Here is a 20,185-nt window from a genome sequence, read left to right on the forward strand (position 1 = left end):
TTAAAATTCTGCAAATGTTATTTGTCAATAAAGTGTGGAGGCTGGTTGCACAGAGGTGGGAGATCACCCTGCAGTCTCCTCCCCCACCTCCAGACACAGACTTGGCAGTGAGGTTGCACGCGAACCTGACACAGTGCAAGGGCTGGGCTTGTCCCAGAAACACCCTGGGGCCCTGCCCCTCTGCACCAGGTGTGGGCAGGCAGGCTCAGCTCAGCAGGATCCAAGTGTGGAGGGGCTTAGTGTGGGGGGGGCAGGTGTGGTGTGAGAGGGTTCTGTGTGGGGGGGGGATCTGGATGCACAGGAGCTCATGGGGTGGGAGAGACTTTGCAGAAGGGTCCAGGTGAAAGTGGTTGGGTGTCAGATGGGGAGTCTGGGCGCTGGGAGAATGGGGTTTGGTGGGGTGGGGGTCCAGATGCAGCTGGTTGGGGCTTGGTAGGGTGGGGATCCAGGTGTGGGGGGCTCAGTGGGGTGGTCAAGATGCATGGGGAGGGTTCGAGTGCGGGGTGGCTCTGTGGGTGGTGGTCTTAGTGCAGGAGTGGGGGTACAGATGTAGGAGGGAGGGGCTCAGCAGGGGTCCATAGGTAGGGGCTTGGTGGGATGGGAGTTTGCAGGGGTTCTGGATGCAGGATTGGGGGAGTTCAGCAGGGAGGTCTGGGTGAGGAGGAGTCCAGATGCATGGGGTTGGGCTGAGGGGCGACCTCTCCCCCCACGGCCAAGGAGCAATGGGGGCAGGAAGTGGGGCAGGGTGTGGAGCCGGGGAAGGTTTCTGGGGGTGGGTCTGACCCAGCCCCAGGGCCTTGGCCACTCTGTGCAGGGGAAGTTCACTCCTCCCCCTAACCCTCAGCCCAGCTGGGAGCAACAGGTGAGCCTGGTGCAGGGTAGGAGCCACAAGCTGGAAGCTTGTCAGGGGCAGTTTGGGTGCAGGGGGTGGGGGGATTCTGGGAGTGAGGGGGGTGAGGCTCAGTGTGGGGGTCTGGGTATGAGGGGTCTGGATGCATGGGGGTTGGGCAGATGGGGGGGTGGGTCTGACCGGCGCAGGCTAAGGCATCCCCAGCTCCCTCCGCCCTGTGATTTACCTCTGTGCCTGCTGCTCTGGGTGCCCAAAACCACAGACTGGTGCTGCTGGGGAGGGCCACAAGACCGTTCTTGCGGCTTCCATTTGCTTCCCCATCAAAAAAAGTCATTTTTTTGTGGGGAAGCAAAGAAATCTGCAGATGATATGAATTCTGTGCCCACGCAGTGGTGCAGAATTTCCCCACAAGTATACTTAAAAACCCAACCAACCAAAATCCTGAGGTTTTTCAATGCCCAGTCAGAGAAGACAGATCCTCTCTTCCGAATATTTAGATATGTAGTCGCTTTAATGAAATAGTTAGTGGTCATAATTTCAAAAGATTTAAACTGTTTGCATAGCACACTAATGGGTCGCCTCACATTAGATGCTGGAGGTTGGGCTTTCCAGTACTACACTACCAACAAATAATCCCAGGATTATTGCACTTTGTCCTAGGAACTTCCAGTGCCCAGTAACTTTGCTGTGTCTGTGCAATTCCCTCATGACTACTAGCCATGGCCGCTGGGAAGTAAAGAAGTTGGTATATCAAGTCTTATGCATGGCACTGCGCAACTGACTATTAGGCTGGCTCCATTCAGCACCAATATAATGCTCTTCCTGCTGCAGACTCCCTGAGTGATATCCTTTCACCAGTAGAATAGCTACCATATGCAGCAGTAGGTCTCAGGCAGCCTGGCTTGCACTGGGTGGATTGTAAGTCCACGATCCGCTCCTTATCGTGTGAAAGCTGACCCTACGGACTGGATGGGTCACGGAGCTAGGAGCAGAACAGATCCTTCGAACTGCAGATTGTCCGGTTAAAAATGGCCCTAGATTGTAGGAACTAAAAACCATTTGTATATAACTGTTCAGTAGCCTGTGTAAATTGAGCTGGTGGTCTCTGTTCAGTGCCCTGTGAGCAGGTGCCTGATCACTGACTCTCACAACCAGAACTCTCGTTTCACAGTCTTGGCAGAGGGACCGCAGACTGAAGGATCACTACATTTGAAGTTGCTCCTTGACCGTGATGTCTGCAAAGCATTATTTAGGACAGGCACCCAGGGTGGCTTGCATTGATGTTGCCTGTACTATGCTTTGGTGGAAAAAACAGACTGAACCTTCGCACCTGCCAATCTGGCATTTCTCCAGTGTTAAATTCCCGTAGAGGTAAAGATCAGAGGAAGGTGAAGCATTGCCCGTTCAGGGAGTAGTGAAGGCCACACAAAATAATCCCTTTCAAATGTTCATGGCACCCCAGTGGTGTAATTTACCAGTGCTGCAAACTTGGATTCAAAAGTAATTACAAACTTTTAAAATGCAAATTTCATCCTGAACAGGCTGCTTCGCAGCTCTCACTGCTGACATGTAAATACTTCAGATGAAAGGTGGGTGTGTGCTGAATTTGGCAGTACCTAGCCTTACTAGTCTTATCAAAGGAGGTAAATTTTTGGCTTTAACTAGCTATACTCAGATAGGGTTTTATAGTCTGTGTGTGAAGGTACTAACAGATGGTTTTTCTTTTGCTAATAGGAAGGAGTTCTTTGAGGGCTGCAAAGCAATAAATGCGGACAGCATTGATGGCATTTGTTCTAGGTTCCCCAGCCTCTTAAATGAAGCCAAACAAGAAGATAAATTCAAGGATCTGTATCGTTTCACCTTTCAATTTGGCCTGGACTCTGAAGAAGGACAGAGGTCTTTACATCGGGAAATAGCCATTGCCCTTTGGAAGTTAGTCTTCACCCAAAATAACCCCCCTATATTGGACCAGTGGTTAAACTTCCTAATTGAGAACCCCTCAGGAATCAAGGGAATCTCCCGGGACACATGGAACATGTTTCTAAATTTTACTCAGGTGATTGGACCAGACCTTAGCAACTACAGTGAAGATGAGGCCTGGCCTAGTCTCTTTGATACCTTTGTGGAATGGGAAATGGAACGAAGGAAAAAAGAAGAGGAAACCAAATGTATTATATGTTCAGACACAGAGGGTCCGTGTATAGAAGAACAGACTTAACAGCATTTAAGCAGCAGTGACAGAAAGAACCTGTTGCCCTTCATTAAATGTAAACTCTGGACCTTTCTGGAAATTACTGAGGCTCCAGATTTTTCTACTTTACACCTTTCTCTGCCTTGTATTTGAAAGGGCTCTAAAATGCTGTATCATGGTTTAGGCACTTTCTTAATTTTGGTTATACCTTGCCCTGAAATATTTGACCCTGGCTACAAGTTAAAAACAGTTGTCTTTTTTTAAAAAAGATTTCAGATTAGTATAAATCTGACATTTCTTGCACAATGTAGATCTTTTTGTTAGGTTTAAATTAACATTGCTAAATTATACAGTGCCAGATTCAAGTTTTGTATACTACATCTATCAGGGCAGGTCTGTACTGTGTGTAGTGCTGTTTACACTGTTTAAATTTTAGGTTATATTAATTTTAAGGTTTTATACCAACATGAATAGCAGTGTTAACTGCTAGCTACAAATGCATTAATTCCCAGATAAGGCTCTAAAAACAACGTAAGTGACTGCTTTTTGTAATATGGCTAAAACCCATTTTAAGCTAACTCTCAGAAAACATGAGTTCAGGTCATTCTATTTTTGGAGTATTGAACTAAATGTTGGATTTTATTTATGAAAACATACTGTACCTGTCAGTCAACTGAATTGTAGTTAACACTTTGTATCTAAATTACTTAAGCATCACATGCAAAAGAGCAGTGCTACCTCAGTTTTACTGGAAGGAGACTTCCTTTCTGCTGAAGAGTCATTCATATTTTTATGGTTATGTGAAAATACTTTGGAGCCAAAGGTTCTGCTTCTTATGGCTGATAAACATTAACAGAAGCGCAAAAGCTGCTTTCAAGGAAAACTGTGGTATGTTAAATCTGCTTTAATTTACACTTGATCTGTATCTTAAGTATGATCAACTTACTTGTCTGGCAAGTGCAGTATATCTGTGTAGGGATGATCTCTTGTATTCATGTTGACAAACCAATTTTTTAACCTATACTTAATTGTTAAAGCATAGTTACACCCCTCCAAATTTTCTGGGGCAACAACAACATTGGCACTCAATGAAAAAGTGAGTTCTTTAATGTGTTCTTAATGACAACACTGTAGACAATTCATTTTTAGTCTGATTTAATAATGTTTAAATAGGACTCAATTTATTGTTTTAAATTACCTGTACTGGGATTATTTGCCTGTTGTGACCTAAAAAGGGAGTTTTATTAACACTGGTTGACATTTTTTTGGTTATTGATGCTACCTTTTTTAATTTTAATATATCAGCTTTTTTATACTTCTTGGTAAAAGGGATAACTGCTGAGGCTTTCTATTAAGCGAAGCATTGGCTCCATATATTTGATACATTTCTATTATACAACTTTATTTTCAGAGTTGTAATTCAGGATCATAAAATGGCTTAAATTAAAAAAAAAAAAAAAAAGGAACTGCTGAGCAATTAGTTCATATTGTCCAATGGTTTTTGTGCTGTAGGGCTCTTTAAAACAAATTGTAAATTGCTACCATGCATCCCAGTGCCCAGGAAGAGCCCCTGCGGACTCTCACAATGGTTACTGCATGCTAGCAAATCCAGTGGCAAGATCTGTTTTGAGATCCTGCATCATTAACAGTGCTTGTGTAATTAAACTAAAGTACATATCTGTTTAAGAAGATATGCTCAAATTACATCTTCTCACCATGATGAGAGGTCAATGTTCTATTTCTTTAGCAAGTGCTGAGTGCATTAGGGATGTGTAAAAATTATGGAAAACTAATGTTGCTCCCATTTCAAGTATAACAGAGGTTGTCAACTTGCAGGAGAAACACAAAATTTAGGACTTGGTTCCTGGTAATTAAATATATGCTGAAGCTTTGTGTACATTTTGTCTGTATACTGGCAAAATCGTCTTAGTGTAGACATTTATACCAGTAAACAGGTGCTTTTGCTGGTATAAGCATTCTGGTTTGGTAAGCAAATTAAGCAAGAGTACTTTTTTGACAGTAAAGCTGTATCTATATTTGGCCCTTTGGTGACACAGCTATGGTTGAGGGTGGTGATGTGAGAAATCGCACCTCAAACCAACATTTCTATGCCAGCAAAACCTTTAAGTGTAGACTGGCCTGAGCATAAATGGAAAAACCCTTTATTTATAACTTTAAGGCTACACATGTATTATGTTAATGATCTAGTATCTTGTTTTTTTTTTTGTTGTGTTTTTTTTTGGTTAAATCACTTTACTTCCTCTTAAAAAGAACTTAAAATGTCCAAAGTTTGAAAATTGGTTGCTCATTGTATACTTATTGCATGCACGTAAGTACTGAATTGTGACAGTCATTACTTAATAGACTGTAATGGCTTCAAAGGATTATGGCCTAGAAACTGAAGAGTGGTTTTTAAGGTCTGATCTAAATATGGATTGGGGTACAGAGGAAAATTCTACAGCACACCCAGGGTTAGCCATTAGGTGTAATTCAGGGTGGTTTGCCAAGGCAGGATGGTGACGGTAGTTGTGTGAAAGAGGGGAAATTCCGGTTGAAAAAAAATGCAAACCTGGGTGGCTTGGTGCCATGCTGTTGTAACAAAAGGAAAGCCCTGTTCTATAGTTATTTACTCTACCAGGAATCATTCCAGCCTATTGGATACCAAACACTTATAATGCTAGCCAAATCTATCTTGAAAAAAAGCCATTTATTTTTGTTCTATACTAAATTTCACTTTTGGATTACAAAAGAGAAAATACAAAAAGTCAAGGTTGGGATTTTAAAACTGATACAAACCCAGGACTACAAAGTCTAACAATCTGTTCTTTGCTTGAGTTGTGCAACTTTACACAACAATGTGAGTGACAGTACTTGTTCTGGATTGCCTGACATTTTGATGATCCTAAACATCAAATATAGCTTGCTTTTTAATGCTCACTATATTGGATTGGAGTTTTGTACATGTTTCTGGGAAACCTTTATTAATCCTGGAGCCTCTGAGAGTGTCCTTATTTAATGGTTGAACTGTGAACTTCCACGGAATAGACCAAATATATTCATATTTTTCATAAATATATATAAAATCTTTAAAGTGTAGATTAAGGGTTATAAATGGGCATGATGCTGATGAGATTCTTGAAACCATTAGGATTTCTTTGTGTTGCTGATCTTTAAAAAAGTATAGCTACAACTTGATGATGTTGTGAAACTGCTATATCTTGGGGTAAGTAGCTGCAGAGATATGCATTGCAACTTTGTCATCAACTGGGAAAATGGTCTGATAGCCAAGCTTCGTGTCATTTTATTGCCTTCCTTTCTACACCTAAAGAATGTGACTCATGTAAAAACACTGAGTTTCAGACAGCTACATAGTATTGTGGCTCAGAACACATTTAAAATTTAGTATCCCAAATTAATTGACACTCCATCCTGCAAACTCCTTATTCATGTGAGTAATGCCATTGAGGTCAAATAGGACTAGTTTCGCAAGTAAAGGATCCTTTGCAGGATCATGCACATTTGGTGATGGTCATGAGCGTGACTGAGAATACATTAAATGAGACTAGATGTTGAATATGTGAATCCATTTGCTGCAGGTGGTATTCTAAATGGATTAATATTAGTGCAATTCTACTATACAAACCACAGGAAAATAAAACTAGAAACAATAACTCAGCTTATCACACGTTCTAGGAAATGGTTATAACCCAAGAGAATAGTTCTTGGTATTGACATGAGACGGTCTCAATATGAATATCCCTTTCATTATATTTATATAATGTAAATAAAACTAACCTCTTAGTTTATAAACAATTTATGAAACTGTGTTGAACAAGAAAACTCCATCTCTAGTCTCTGGTGATTAAAGTCACTTCAGCTCTGATATCATGGCAGCTGAAATTATATCCTTCTCATTCATGGCATAGCCTTGTAAGTTTCCAGGTCTTGCAGCTTTGTGTTCTACAGTATGATGTCACAGACAGCCTTAATTAATTGGGTACCAGACTCTACTCCTGGGCTGAATTTCATGGAAAGGTGTGCATGTCTGAGGGCAGAATTTAGCCCTTCATGTTTAAAAATGAATCTCAGACACTACCTAAAGTGTCTTTAAAAAAATTCTTCAGTTTAGTATTTCATTAAAAGACCAAACACACACACACTGAAGAATATGTACTCTAAATTGCTGTATATGTTTAAAGTTAGGTGTCTGCTTAATTTTGTTGTAGTCAGGCGCGCACACATGCATGTATGTAATAATCTTTCTCTCTCCAAACTATTGACAATATGAATCCAGAGATTCAAATTTCACTCTATAACCGCAATAAAATACATCAGACTGTAAGACAGAAGGCTTTAATTCATTCACCATGTAATACCTGGTTGTTGATCTGTTCTTAGATTTACTGAGTGGTTAAGTGTCACCATTCTTTCCTTCCAAGATTTTATATCCGGATAACTAATCTACTTCATTATATTGACGTTAGGTATTCTCTGTCTCCTTAAGTTCACTGCAGTCTTCAAAGTACTGCTAGTAATGTGCATGCTGCTTCATTGAATCTTATAAGGGACCATTCCCATGTATCTAAAAAACCCAGAACCATGTCAAACTGCTGAATGAGTTTAGGTCATTCAGGATGTTAGCTATTCTACAATGTTGGAGAAATACAGTGCACTGCAATGCAGTGATCAAAGTCATGCTTGTGGAGTTGGGGTTCCCCTCCGCTCCCATTTGGGCTAGAGTATATCAGTAACAAACAGGCCTTCCCTGGGAGATCAAAAAGCCGTTCCTTAAGAGCGAACAGGGTGGCCTATTCAATTTGTTTCTTAGAATGTGTTAACAACCCACCCAATGCAGTACCATGAGAAATGTTTGTATATTTCATTGCCCTCCTTCCATGTTAGGCTGTAACTCGGGTGGGCAAACTATGGCCTGGAGGCCACATCCAGCCCTTCAGACATTTTAATCCGGCCCTCAAGCTCCCGCCGGGGAGCAGGATCTGGGGCTTGCCCTGCTCTGCGTATGCTATGGCTCTTGGAAGCAGCAGCATGTCTCCCCACCCACCCACCCCCCGTCTCCTACGGGTAGAGGCAGCCAGGGGGCTTCGCATGCTGCCCCAGCCCCAAGCACTGCCACCACAGCTTCCTTTGGCCTGGAACCATGGCCAAAAGGAGCTGCAGGGGTAGCATCTGAGGACGGGGCAGCACCTGAGGACAGGGCAGCACACTGAGGCGCCTCTGCGTAGGAGCCAGTGTGGGGAACATGCTACTGCTTCCGGGAACTGCTTGAGGTAAGTGCCACCTGGAGCCTGTACCCGACCCCTTGCCCCAGCCCTGATCCCTCCTGGCCTCTGAACCCCTTGACCCCACCCCTGAGCCCGTACCCCCAGTCCAGAGCCCCCTTCTGCACCCTGAATTCATTTCTGGCCCCATCCCAGAGCCCGCACCCCAACTCCCAATTTTGTGAGCATTCATGGCCCGCTATACAATTTCCATACGCAAATGTGGCTGTCAGGCCAAGAAGTTTGCCCATCCCTGCTGTAACTAGCATTTTAATCAGTTTTGCACCTTCCATTTGTTTGGACCAATTCAGCTTCAATAGCTGTGTCCATTCTCCTGCCTCTCAAGATCAACATGTAATTTTATGTTCAAAGAAAAGCTAAGAAGTTCTTAAATTGTTAGAGATGGTGGCATGCCAGTTTAACTCTTGCTTTGTTTTAATCCGTTTGGATGTTGTCTTCATGAGCCACAATTTATTCCCTCCCATTCAAAATGTACAGCAGAATTGCTGTCTGGGTAAGCCTGATGTAAACGTTACACAGCAGCTAGTGCAGCTATAAGACCATTCTTCCAAACTCAGAGCTGTTGTGGGTTTCCCCCTAGTGAGTATGTAATTCATTTGACCTCTTGCACTATCTGTGAAGAAGCAAAATAAAATAAAAAATTGGGAATTTGTGAAGCAACAGGCTTGAACAGACTAGTTCTGCAAACAGCTTGCCTTAAATGATCTATGGAATTCCTCTCTAGTATAGTAATCAACCTTTCTGTCTTCAGTTTTATGTAAGTATAACTGTTTTTTGTACAATTTTTAAGCTCTTACCTTTGCATAGTTGCACTCTTCAAATAAGCTCCCTCTGGATATTTGCAGATAGCTCTATACACAGGCAGAAAAGCATTTTGTCTTTGTTCATGCTAGAACTTTATTTTTCCTTAAATTATATTTTTGGAGCTGAAAGTTACCTGCTGTGGAATACATATTTACTTGAATATTGCCATTTATGCAGAACCAGCACTGAAACTTGTTTTGCTCTCCCTGGTTTACTAAACAGAACAAGTCCTGCATGACAGAAATGACAGATCTGCATGAAATTCCAGCAGAGCTCAAGGCTGGCTGCTGTTACACTTATGGGAATACAGTACTAGCAGTAGAGGACTTTACAGCATAGTGCTTAATATTTTAAGGCTACAATTTCTAGAGTACCTGTAAACAGTGATCTGAAAAGTGTTTGCTCTTTAAAGGATATTTTATCTATCAGATGGTGAATGAAAGGGAAAAAGGGAGGCAGGAGCAGATTAAGGACCTAATCCTGTTTGTTGCTGAGCATCTTCAGTTCCTGGAGAAATTGCTGCTTGAGCTTGCAGGACTGATGCCTAAAGCTGGATATTTGGGATCCATGATGGCTCGTGTGAGGGGCTGTAGCAGCAGTGAGTCAGTGTGTGTGAGGGCAAGGTCAAGGAATATTGTCTGGAAGTGGACTGCTGAGTAAAATAGTTTGTAGAGAGCAAGGTTTGTTCTTTTAACATTTAATATTTGGATGGATCTGAGCCCAGCTAAATTTGCCTGTGACAGGAGGAATCATGTTTATATCGTTTATATACCCCCAGAGAAATAACCTAGATCTGTTCAGCTTTGGACAACTTCATTTGGCTTTCACTCAATCATATGTGAACACAATTGGCTTAATATTTGTTCTCCAGTATCTATGTAACAAGTCAGTGCACTTGATTCCCTTTAAGAGGCATTCCTGCTTAAAACCAGCAGGGAGAGATAAAAACCTTGTCAGAGGAGAACACTCCACCATAGTTACACAGATGGGAATAGTCATACGATTCATGTTATTGCCTTTGGATTTACCTAAAAGATACCCAATGCCCCATCCAATAGTCTTCTCAGTGTTCGAAAATACTAATATGTCGTGTCTACAGGGCCATGCTTTCTCTCATATATGTATCAGATGTGCCATGCTTGAAATTGGTTGGGGTGCATCCTGTTTCATGCTGTTCCTTTTTTTATTTTTTAAGGGATAGAGCCAATTTGAAACTTTTTATAACATTCGTTCTAGGTACTATACCTGCTGCTTTGAGTCCCCTTGCCGATATTTGTGGTTTTACAGTTACACTTTTTCTCACCAGTTGTTACTGTGTGAACGTCCCACAGAGTGGAAACAGTGAAAGTGCTCTACAAAGTGCTGTCAAATGCACAAAGCAAACAAACTAAGAGATTCTATTTGGTTATAGTAGTCTTGGGTGTGATTTGTTTTTGTTTTTAAGCTGACTGTGTCCCTTATTAAATAAGAGCATTAAATGCAGTCTGGTTTTTCCTTTCTCTAAAAAGCAAGGTATTGGTTTGTCCATTACCAACTTCTTGTAGACCTTGTGCCAGATGTATATTAAATATTTTGGTGCTTTTTTCTAATCTGATCTGCCGTTCATTTACCTGTGAGACTGTAAAAATATTTCTGTATTTAAATTATCCCTTTAAAAAAATCCTTTAGTCACAATGTATTTTGACTACTGTAGCTCTGTAAATGTTTCAAAGCTTCTGGATTTCCTGTATTCCAGTAAGATTTGTGTGTGGGGGGGAAATAGCTACAGAAATTCAATCCACTGGAAAGGGAATTTACAGCATTGTTCTGTGCATTACTGAACAAATGAACATTTTGGTGTTTACATAATGCACCTTTTGGCTGGTGTTCACTGTTTTGTGTTCAAGCTTTGTACAAATGTCTTATTTAAAGCCGAAGTCCTTTTTACATAAATTTTCAATTAAAAGGGGAAACTTTAATATTTTTTTTAATGATTACAAATAGAATTGTTGCCAGCATTATTTGTCATCTCCATAACTTTTCTGACAGGATTCTGGATGTTTACCAACTAAATACTGTCTTCACTATTTGCAATGAAGTGACTGCTCCATTTAATTGCATGATGGAGAAACGAGCCTTTTACTTTGCAGTGCAGGAATCAAAGGCTATGTCCACACTGCAGCTGGGAGGGCACTTTCCAGCGCAAGTAGAAAGACCGTGCATTAGCATGCTAGCTCGAGCAGAGCTAAAACTGCATTGTGGCCACAGTGGGACAGACAGTGGCTCAGGCTAGCTGCCGGAGTATGTACCCAATGGTTTGGGCCAATTGGTACTCGGGCAGCTAGTCTGAGCTGCTGCTCATGTCACTGTGGCCGCACTATTTTTAGTGCACTAGCTGGAGGAGAGCTAACGTGTATAGGTCTACCTGTGCTAGGAAGTGCTATCCTAGCTGCAGTGTCAACATACACCAAAGCATGGCTGGGTACAGCCAGCTATCAGTGGGGCCTCTATTTCCAAACAGTTCAGTCCAGCTCCCATTGGAGTCAGAATCTTGCTATTGATCTCAGTGGGAGCCAGATCAGTCTGTCATAGATTGGTCACCTGGCATCTTCTTCCCTTCCTATATTAAAATATGATGCAGCAGAGAAGTTGGGCCAAGGTCTGCTTGGAGTGGGGGATGGGATCCCAGGCAGGGAGCCAGTTTCAGCCATCTGATTCTCATGCTGCCGCTGCCCTGGTTTGGCTCTGTGTGTTCATCTAGATGTGTAGTGTTGGCAGCCTGGGGCTCCAACTCATCTGGAGGGGAGGGCATTCCATGTTCAATAATGTCCTTAGGGATATACTTCAGGAGTTCATAGTTTCTTCAATCCACAGCAGATCTCCCGCTGATGTTAGTGAGAGCTTTGCATAGAGACTGCCAACAGTAGAGTCCTTGTCATAATTAAACTTGTTGCTGTTTATTTGGCACCTTTGTCACATTCAGTATTGCTTCCCCTTTAGGCCCCTGCTCTTTCTTTCCTTCTTTCAACAAATCCTGTCTGTACGTCTGGCATCCCAGGTATCTTCACTGATAGTTCTATGGTATTAATGCTTTCAGCTGACCACAGAGGAGAGTTCCACCAGTCAAAGCACTGCCAATTCAGGAGGTACAGAAGGGGACTGAACTGCTTAATGGACAGTGGGAATCTTGCTTTTTCTTTCCTCTTAGCACAGACAATGGCTCTATTAATTGTTTTTGTTGGCACTTCCTTGGATGTATCAGGGTAGAGTGTAACTCACCTGATGAGTAACTTGAATTCCTTTGTCCCTGTGGAAAAATGGTGAGTGGGATGTGGTGGGGGGTGTTCTGCTAGCTCCATTGATTATTTTGGCCTGTCCTTAATCATGGCTTTACAACTGAATGCCTCTTCTCGGGACTGTGAGAGAGGAGAATTAATCAGACTGAACTCTTTCTAAAGTCACTTTCTCCAAACCATGCACACTTAACTGCTTTCTCTGACTGGAAAAAATGTTCCTCTTTCTACTGGAGCATTACTGTCAAATGAGATCTTGTTTAGTTTTTTGGGGGTCCTGATTTACTAACAGTTAGCAGCAACTAGTTAACCTGTGAGGACATAAAGCAAGCCGTGATGGGGCGGGGAAATTATTTGTATCCTGCTAAAGACAGACCAACATCCTCTGCTCTCAGATATGAAACTTCCTCCAAAGCTGGGCCTAACCCAAAAGGTTACAATGCTGTTCCTCCTGCCTAGGGAAGTCTGCTGCTCTTTACCACTTTATGTAGGTGTGGGGTCCTGGTTTCCTATCTTTTGCCCAGTTTAACCTCATCATTATGCCTATGTGAATTTCACCCGTTAAGTACTTTTTCTTTGCTCCTGCTGCAGCCTGAGTTGTAATTTTTCCTCTTAGGAGGAAAAAAGTGGAAATAGCCCAAGATGTGAATCATACTTTTATCTTCCCAAGGGCAAAGTAAAGTACTTTTCTATGCAGTACACAGCTACTTCATTGACACTGAAAAGCATAACACGCCATCTATAATAGACTTAACATGAAATGTTAATTGAGGCCCAATTTCCAGAAGGCTCCACAACACCAATGTAGAGCTTCTACAACCACAAAGAAGCTTTTTGGGGGACAGATGTACATTAATTTTGCACAGTGTGTCTGTCAAGAAGAGGCCAAGTTAAGTGGAAACAGCCCAGCTGACAAGTATCCTTACAAGCCCTTTACAGACTTAAGCCACCTCTAGATAGGGGCCATTCAGCTTCTAGAAAAATTGACCACTGTGGCTTACCACGTTTGCCTTGGCAGTATCTGTGCACACAGAGCTCACTAAGCTGGCTCCCAGCCAGCCAAAAGTACCAAAGATAGAAGCATTAATAGAAGAAAGGTTGGCTGCACTAACCATTTTGAATTTTTATTTTTAAATGTTAAAAAAGTACATGGGCAGAGCCTATTGTTCTTGGGGGACAGAATTAATTTAAAAAAGCCTTAAAAGACGTTTGTAAAACCTGGCCGTCTAACAGGCACTGTTCCTGCTTTCTTCCTTTATTCCCATCAGACCAAGGCCAGAGAATGATCCATAAACACTGCAACATAAAGGAGAGAAATCTGTTACTTCTGTTCTTCAGAGCAAATGGTCAGTTGCAGTAAGCTCGCAGCTAATCAACATTCATCATGATGACCCCAGCTAGCTTCAAGAGGCTGAAAACTAGGCTGTGGTATTGTAGGGAGCTAGGCAGATTTACCCAAGAAAAGCTGTAGTGTATTCTTTATAACAATAAAATGTATTTGGGGCTAGATTCTCCCTTAGGTGGGAAAGGAGGGTCAACGCTCCTTGGTATGAGAAGAAACTTCTCCCAAGACTGGACAGTGACTCCATTCTCTGGAGCTAGGGGATACGCTGAGATTCATGGTCTAAGGCTGCCATTCGGTCCTTGCTGGTGGAGCTACCTCCCACAGCCTGTTCTGCCAATGGGTCTGATCCTTGCAGCAGGCACCCTTGTTCGGGACCACTGGTTGCCTTCCCCCTTTGCTGTGCATGGGACCCAGCAGGAACTAACAGTTTGGAACTAGCGAGACTGTCATGTGCAGGGTTGAGGGGGGAAACGTGACAGGGAGAGTGAATCCAACCTCGAGTCTGGACCCTGCAGTAGGTTTCTCAGGGGGGCCATGTACAAAGAGCCCTTTTCTACACTCCTCCACTTGAGCTCTGATGAGTAATTAGGGAAAAAGGATGTGATCTTCATCAGCAAATCACACAGAGGAGAAAATACAGCCATTAATTCACAGCTGCCCACAAGCAAATGCTCTCTACAACCCCAGGCTTATCTGCAGCAAAATGACTGCTTATACCCATAAACCCGCCTTCAAACATGATTTTACACCCAGGGTTTATGATCAAAGGACAGAGAAGAGAATTCAAAAATAGAGACTACAGAGGCTTATCCCAAAGTTCAGGCTTCCCCCAGGCCCAATTAGATAATATGGCATTCCATGTTGAGCTTAGCAAAAAATACACTTGCACTAGACTGCATATACCAACTGCTGGAGCAGGCTGAAAGAAAGACCGCACTGTGACTCCCTTGCTGGCACTCTGAACGGCCAAACCAGTCTATTTAGTACACAAAGGGGCTGATATGCAATTGAATAATAAATTGTGATATTACAGCAAGGTGATGCAGGATATCTTCACGCAAACAGAGCTACAAAACTAAAACAAGATATCATTGGAGCTAGCCAGTCTCCTTACTGTTACCATATAGCTGAATGAACAACCAATATATTATTAGCCCTGACTTGAGCAAAGTGGCTTACCCTGTCATATAAATTGACTATGTGAACATTAAGGTAAGGGCCATACCAAAACTGGACGGAATGAAGTAAATTGCATCTGTGCTCCTAGTTAAAGACCCGATTAGAGGCAACAGACTACCCAAGATAGAGCAGCAATGTCAACAGGACCCATGTGATCCATCCTAACTCAAGTAACCAGAGTCAACAGAAGCAAGAGTAACTTTTTGGTACTGTTGTAATATGTTCTATTTTACCCTGCATTAAGTGTTAACGGAGCGAGCAAACACCAGCAGAACTGCAATCCATGAGCTGCGTAAGATGCTCAGGCAAGTGAGGATATTCAGGGGTTAGAGCACTATCCTAGAACTTGGGAGACAAGGGGTTCAATTCCTTGCTCCCCACAGAGTTCCTGTAGGACGTCAGGCAAGTCACTTGGCCTCTTTAGACCTCTGCTCTCTATCTGTAAAATGGAGATAATCCTCCCAGTGGTGATGTGAAGATAAAGATGGTCAGGTCAGCCGTGTAGCCAAGTGGAGGGAACAGGGGAGGCGATCCAAAAGAAAGGGGCCACCCGCTGCGGTGCTTTTACTCAGCCGGCGGCGCTCCCTCACTCACACCGGGTGTCTTCAGCGGCACTGAAGGTCCCGCCGCCGAAGACCCGGAGCGAGTGACGGTCCCGCCGCCGAAGACCCGGAGCGAGTGACGGTCCCGCCGCCACAGACCCGGAGCGAGTGACGGTCCCGCCGCCGAAGACCCGGAGCGAGTGACGGTCCCGCCGCCACAGACCCGGAGCGCCACCGGGTGAGTAAAAGCGCCACAGCAGGTGGCGCCCTTTTTTTTTTTTGGATCGCTCCCCGTTCCCTCAACAGAGGAATATTGACAAGGTGCCACTTGTGCTCAGTGGGGGAGTGGCCGCTGCCCCGCACCCCCCCAGCTACGCTACTGTGTCAGACACTCAGGTACTATGTTGATGGGGGCCATAAAAGTACTTTAGGCCGCAACTATGTGCAGCCCTGATCTAAATTCATTTTTCTGAAGTCCAAGTTAACCCCAAGTATGTATTTGTCCCAGTATCACTCTGGCAGAGAATAACCTTCAGGGACAGCTGTTTGGTATGGAAGATGGTGCAAACACATCATTGACAGCACACCGATCTCTTTACTTTCAAAACCTCTTTCACAGATGGTATAGAGCATTCATGGTCAGACAGGCAAGAGGTCATTCAGAGAAGTCTCTGACCCATTTACTTTCACTGTATGCCCTTTTTTCTTATATAAGAAAAAGTAAATATTAAATGTTCTCTGCATCTCCATGAAATAATCATGCCTTTTCTATTGAAGATGAATGAAAGCCAAGAACATAACTGAACAAAATGGTCCAATCTCTATCTGAATGGAATAGGGGGATGGTGAATTAGCTCTGGAGTGGAGGGAAGATTTAACTGAAATAAGTACATAGCCAAGGTCTCTGGCTAACAAAAGTGAAGTTTGAATGCACCTGAATTTTTCTAATTCATAATATCAAGTTACCATTCTAAGTAGTTTGAAATTCATTACATAGCCTGTTTAGAATGCTGAAAACCCATCATCTAACAGCACCCTAAAAACTGGCTTTGAGAACACATGGAGCCTTTCAAGTCCAGTATGTCCTGTTACCACTCGATAGGTATTCAATGGCTTAGGAAGAATACACTGGTTATAAAATCATAGAAATGTACTGGAAGGGACCTCATTATGTCATCTAGTCCAGTCCCCTTCTCTGAGGCAGGACTACATTTTATCTAAGCCATCCCTGACAGGAGTTTGTCTAACCTGTTCTTAAAAATCTCCAATGATGGAGATTCCACAACCTCCGTCGGTAATTTGTTCCAGTGCTTAACTCGTATGTTTTTCCTAATGTCTACTCTAACCTAAATCTTCCTTGGTGCAATTTAAGCCTGTTGCTTCATGTCCTATCCATAGTGGTAAAGGAGGACAATTTATCACCCTCCTCTACTCACTAGATGTGGTCCCAAGTCAAAGATGAAGCATATAAGTAAGGACGGTGTAAGGAAGTGCGCACACCTGCTGCCTGGGCTGTAGCTGTTATATGTATAAATGCAGGACTACAGTTTCCAGAGGTGCCAACCTGGCCCTTTACGGGAGTGCTTGAAACTCATTACTAGCAAGACTGGAGGGCATGAAACTACATTCATTTAAAATAGGACGGGGTGGGAGAAGAAACCCGTAACAAAGACAGCAAGGCAAGTGAAGGATGACAACTGAAATGAGAAGAATTTCCTTGGCAGTTTAGCAAATTGAGGTATAGAGGCCTAATCTGAGCCTCCAACATATCACAATTGGTTTCAATGCTCTGGCTCAACTAGAAGTTATAGGCCTGATGCAGTATTTACTGAATAAAATTTTATCCAGTATGCATGTTATGCAAGAAGTCAAACTAGATGATCCTCATAATCCTTTCTGTCTTTACAAGCTATGATTCTATGAAGAATCCCCTCTGCCCCCCTTGTCCAGTGTTAAATTTCATTGTAATGCAGGAAATACTAACTTGCTTGGCAATACGTTGTTCTCTGGCTACTTTGAAAACTATTTGTAAATATTACCTGTTCACACCTGGCAACAGAACGACACAAAGTGTATTATTCTCCAGACTTCTATAAAGCTTTTTGATACTGCGGTCTAACTTCTTCAGCTTTTTCCTTATGTCTTGCTCCTGTGTAGAATGGGAACAAAATGGTACTAGTATTAGATGCGATTGTCCTAGGTTTTATCAGCAATTCAAGTATGACTGCTGTCTTAAAAGCAGCTGGACTCAGTTCCTACTGGATGTGAATGTACAACATGCAAACCAGCAATCTTTTGTTGGCAGTCTCTGTGACCAATGTCTGAATGGCCATGGATAGATAGTTGGTACCTTATCTTGTCATTCCTAGGTGGTCTCTCCAGGTTGGAGTTGAAGCATGGCGACTGGGAAGCTGCGGGGAATCATAGGTCTGTTGCAAACTGATTTGCAATTTTATCAAGTAAAGATTATTTGTTCTTTTCTTCGAGGTACTCAACCATGGAGATCCCCATCAATCTATACTCTTTATTAACAGCCATTCCCATTGCATGTGACCCCCTCTTTTTCATGTTTCTCCCCATATATTTTATTTTAACACTGGGTCTTTTTGCTTTTGAAAAATGTAGGTCTCTGCTTCCTGTGTAGCATGCATTCTGCTGAAACGAATTGCACTGATCTTTTGAATGTCTGTTTAACAGATTCTATACTAAAACATGTAACACATTCCATCTTTAAGCCGCTTTACAAATATTAATTCATTCTTAACCACCCCTCTGCCCCAGAAGGTAAATCCATTCTATAGACAGGAATCTGAAGTTAAAAATTTTGTCCAAAGCCATAGAAGGTCAGTGTCTGACCTATGATTGGGAAGTCTGGTTTCCCAGCTCCCAGAGCTGTACTCATTCCACTCTACCTTGCCTTATGATTTATTGTGACAAAGGTATTTAACTCACAGAGGTAGATAGTTGTTCCTTTTTTATGTGTAGGATGTGATGTACCAGCTGAATAGGCTTCCCATCATTATAGTCCATGTGACAAATCCATCTGTGGAGGTGGCTAGAAGTGAGAGCTTTCCTACTTTGCAGTTGGCTGCCTTTAGCTCCTTGCCTGTTTATATCTTGAAGAGCCTCTTGGGCACTTTCTGAGGTTTGAAACTCTTTAAAGAAAAAAGAAAAACAAAACAAAACCAAGTACCCTAGGTCAGTAGTCATAGTTCAGAAAGCAAGTGCTACTCTGCTTTCTCAGCACCCATAGGGCAAAGCTATGGCATATGGGAGACTAGGTCTGGAGTCACTGTTGTAGCACAGTCTCACAAGGGGATTATTGTCTTCTGCTTCAATCTAAGCGTCGGACTCTACAGAGCCACAGGTTCAAAGTCCAGTGGAGTTTGTTCAGCATTTCAGCCATCCCTGGGTTGGTCAGCTGAATTCAATACAGCTTACTGGCTGGATGTCTTTTTAGATGAGACCATAAACAGAGTTCCTGACAAACAAGCCACGGCACTTTGTCAGATTGCAGCCTGCATGGCAGCCATCTTCTACCCCTGAGGAATTTCAGTGCTGGAGTGGATATGTAGTTTGAGAAGCACTTCGGGACTCCCCTAGATGCAGGAGCTATTAATATCTAAAGTAGTATTAATTTTTTAAAAACTCCTGTAAGTTTAAAGCAAAATGTAGCTACATGGGTGATAGGGATTAGGCAGCTGGCTAGAAACCATCCAATGGCAACGCATAGTGTCACCTTACTCTGAGCTACAGGGAGTATAGTCCCACTAACTTCAACGGGAGGCCCAGGTGAGAAGTGTCTGCAAAATTAGGCCTATTGGGTGTCATGTGCTACATTTACTTACTCAGGAAACAGTAATTTCTGTGCTTCCCAGTTTTGAGATCCCTAGGCCAGAAAAGAGCTTGCAGGTCTTTCAAATGACTGAATTTCTCTTGCAAGTCTGTATCAGTTAGGGTTTTCTTCACCCCCGCCACATAAATCACACCTTCATTTTCGATATCCATTTCTAGCTCTTTTATCAGCATGTCACAGTCTAGCATCATCACAGTGACGGGTCTCTGAACCTGGGAGTATCAAATGGAAATATATGTAACATTCCAGTCTGAGCTGTTTTAGGGACTATGGGTCTCAGGAATTCTACCTTCTATTTACAAATTACATTTTTTTCCCCCAGAAATCTGACAAACAAGTTTGTCTAAAGAAAACGAATGCAGCTGCACTTCTCTAAACATTCCTTGGGTTATGTACATCTACCTGGAGGGGTTAAGGTCACTAGCTGAGCCAATTAACTCCCCAGGCTGCACCTGGAGGAGGAGCCAGGGAGCAGGGATTAATTAGATGAGGCTCAGCTGGATGGGAACAGAGAGGGCCTGTACAAAGCCCAGGAGTTGAGAGTAACTAGGGGCTGCAGAGAAGCAGAATACCATCAACCCTGGGGGGAGTGTTTGGCACTATAGAGGGTAGTGCACAGTTACTCCCTGGGAGGAGGGTGTTTGGGCTGGAGAAGGGGAGAGAGCCAGAAAGGTAGGAAAGGCTATAGGATAGGGCAGACCTAGGCTGCTGATGAGAGGGCCCTGGGACTGGAATCCAGCGTAGAGGGCAGGCCTAGGTTCCCCCTACCAGTCACTGGGGAAGTGGCACAGAGCAGGCAATGGAAGCAGACTGCCTGGGACAGTTTGTGCTAAAGATTTTGATACC

The 20,185-nt window shown here is 43.0% G+C and overlaps 2 protein-coding genes across 7 annotated transcripts in view; one reads left to right on the forward strand and one right to left on the reverse strand.

Moving 5' to 3' along the window:
* The window catches only part of DCUN1D3 (defective in cullin neddylation 1 domain containing 3), a 32,847-nt gene extending 21,739 nt beyond the window's left edge, over positions 1-11,108 (forward strand). For all 4 annotated transcript variants that reach the window (XM_048867508.2, XM_075132724.1, XM_075132725.1 and 1 more), the window contains one exon: positions 2,585-11,108. In XM_048867508.2, coding sequence (XP_048723465.2) covers positions 2,585-3,068 — 484 coding nt within the window. In that variant the 3' untranslated portion in view covers positions 3,069-11,108. The remainder of the gene's footprint in view (positions 1-2,584) is intronic.
* Positions 11,109-13,515: 2,407 nt separating this feature from the next.
* Positions 13,516-20,185, reverse strand: part of REXO5 (RNA exonuclease 5) — a 33,001-nt gene continuing 26,331 nt past the window's right edge. For all 3 annotated transcript variants that reach the window (XM_048867486.2, XM_048867482.2, XM_048867484.2), the window contains 4 exons: positions 19,332-19,551; positions 18,436-18,638; positions 17,523-17,632; positions 13,516-13,713 (listed from right to left, as the gene is read on the reverse strand). In XM_048867486.2, the coding sequence (XP_048723443.2) occupies positions 13,644-13,713; positions 17,523-17,632; positions 18,436-18,638; positions 19,332-19,551 (603 nt within the window). In that variant the 3' untranslated portion in view covers positions 13,516-13,643. The remainder of the gene's footprint in view (positions 13,714-17,522; positions 17,633-18,435; positions 18,639-19,331; positions 19,552-20,185) is intronic.

This window comes from Caretta caretta, chromosome 10, assembly GCF_965140235.1.
Source record: "Caretta caretta isolate rCarCar2 chromosome 10, rCarCar1.hap1, whole genome shotgun sequence".
Classification (NCBI taxonomy): Eukaryota; Metazoa; Chordata; order Testudines; family Cheloniidae; genus Caretta; species Caretta caretta.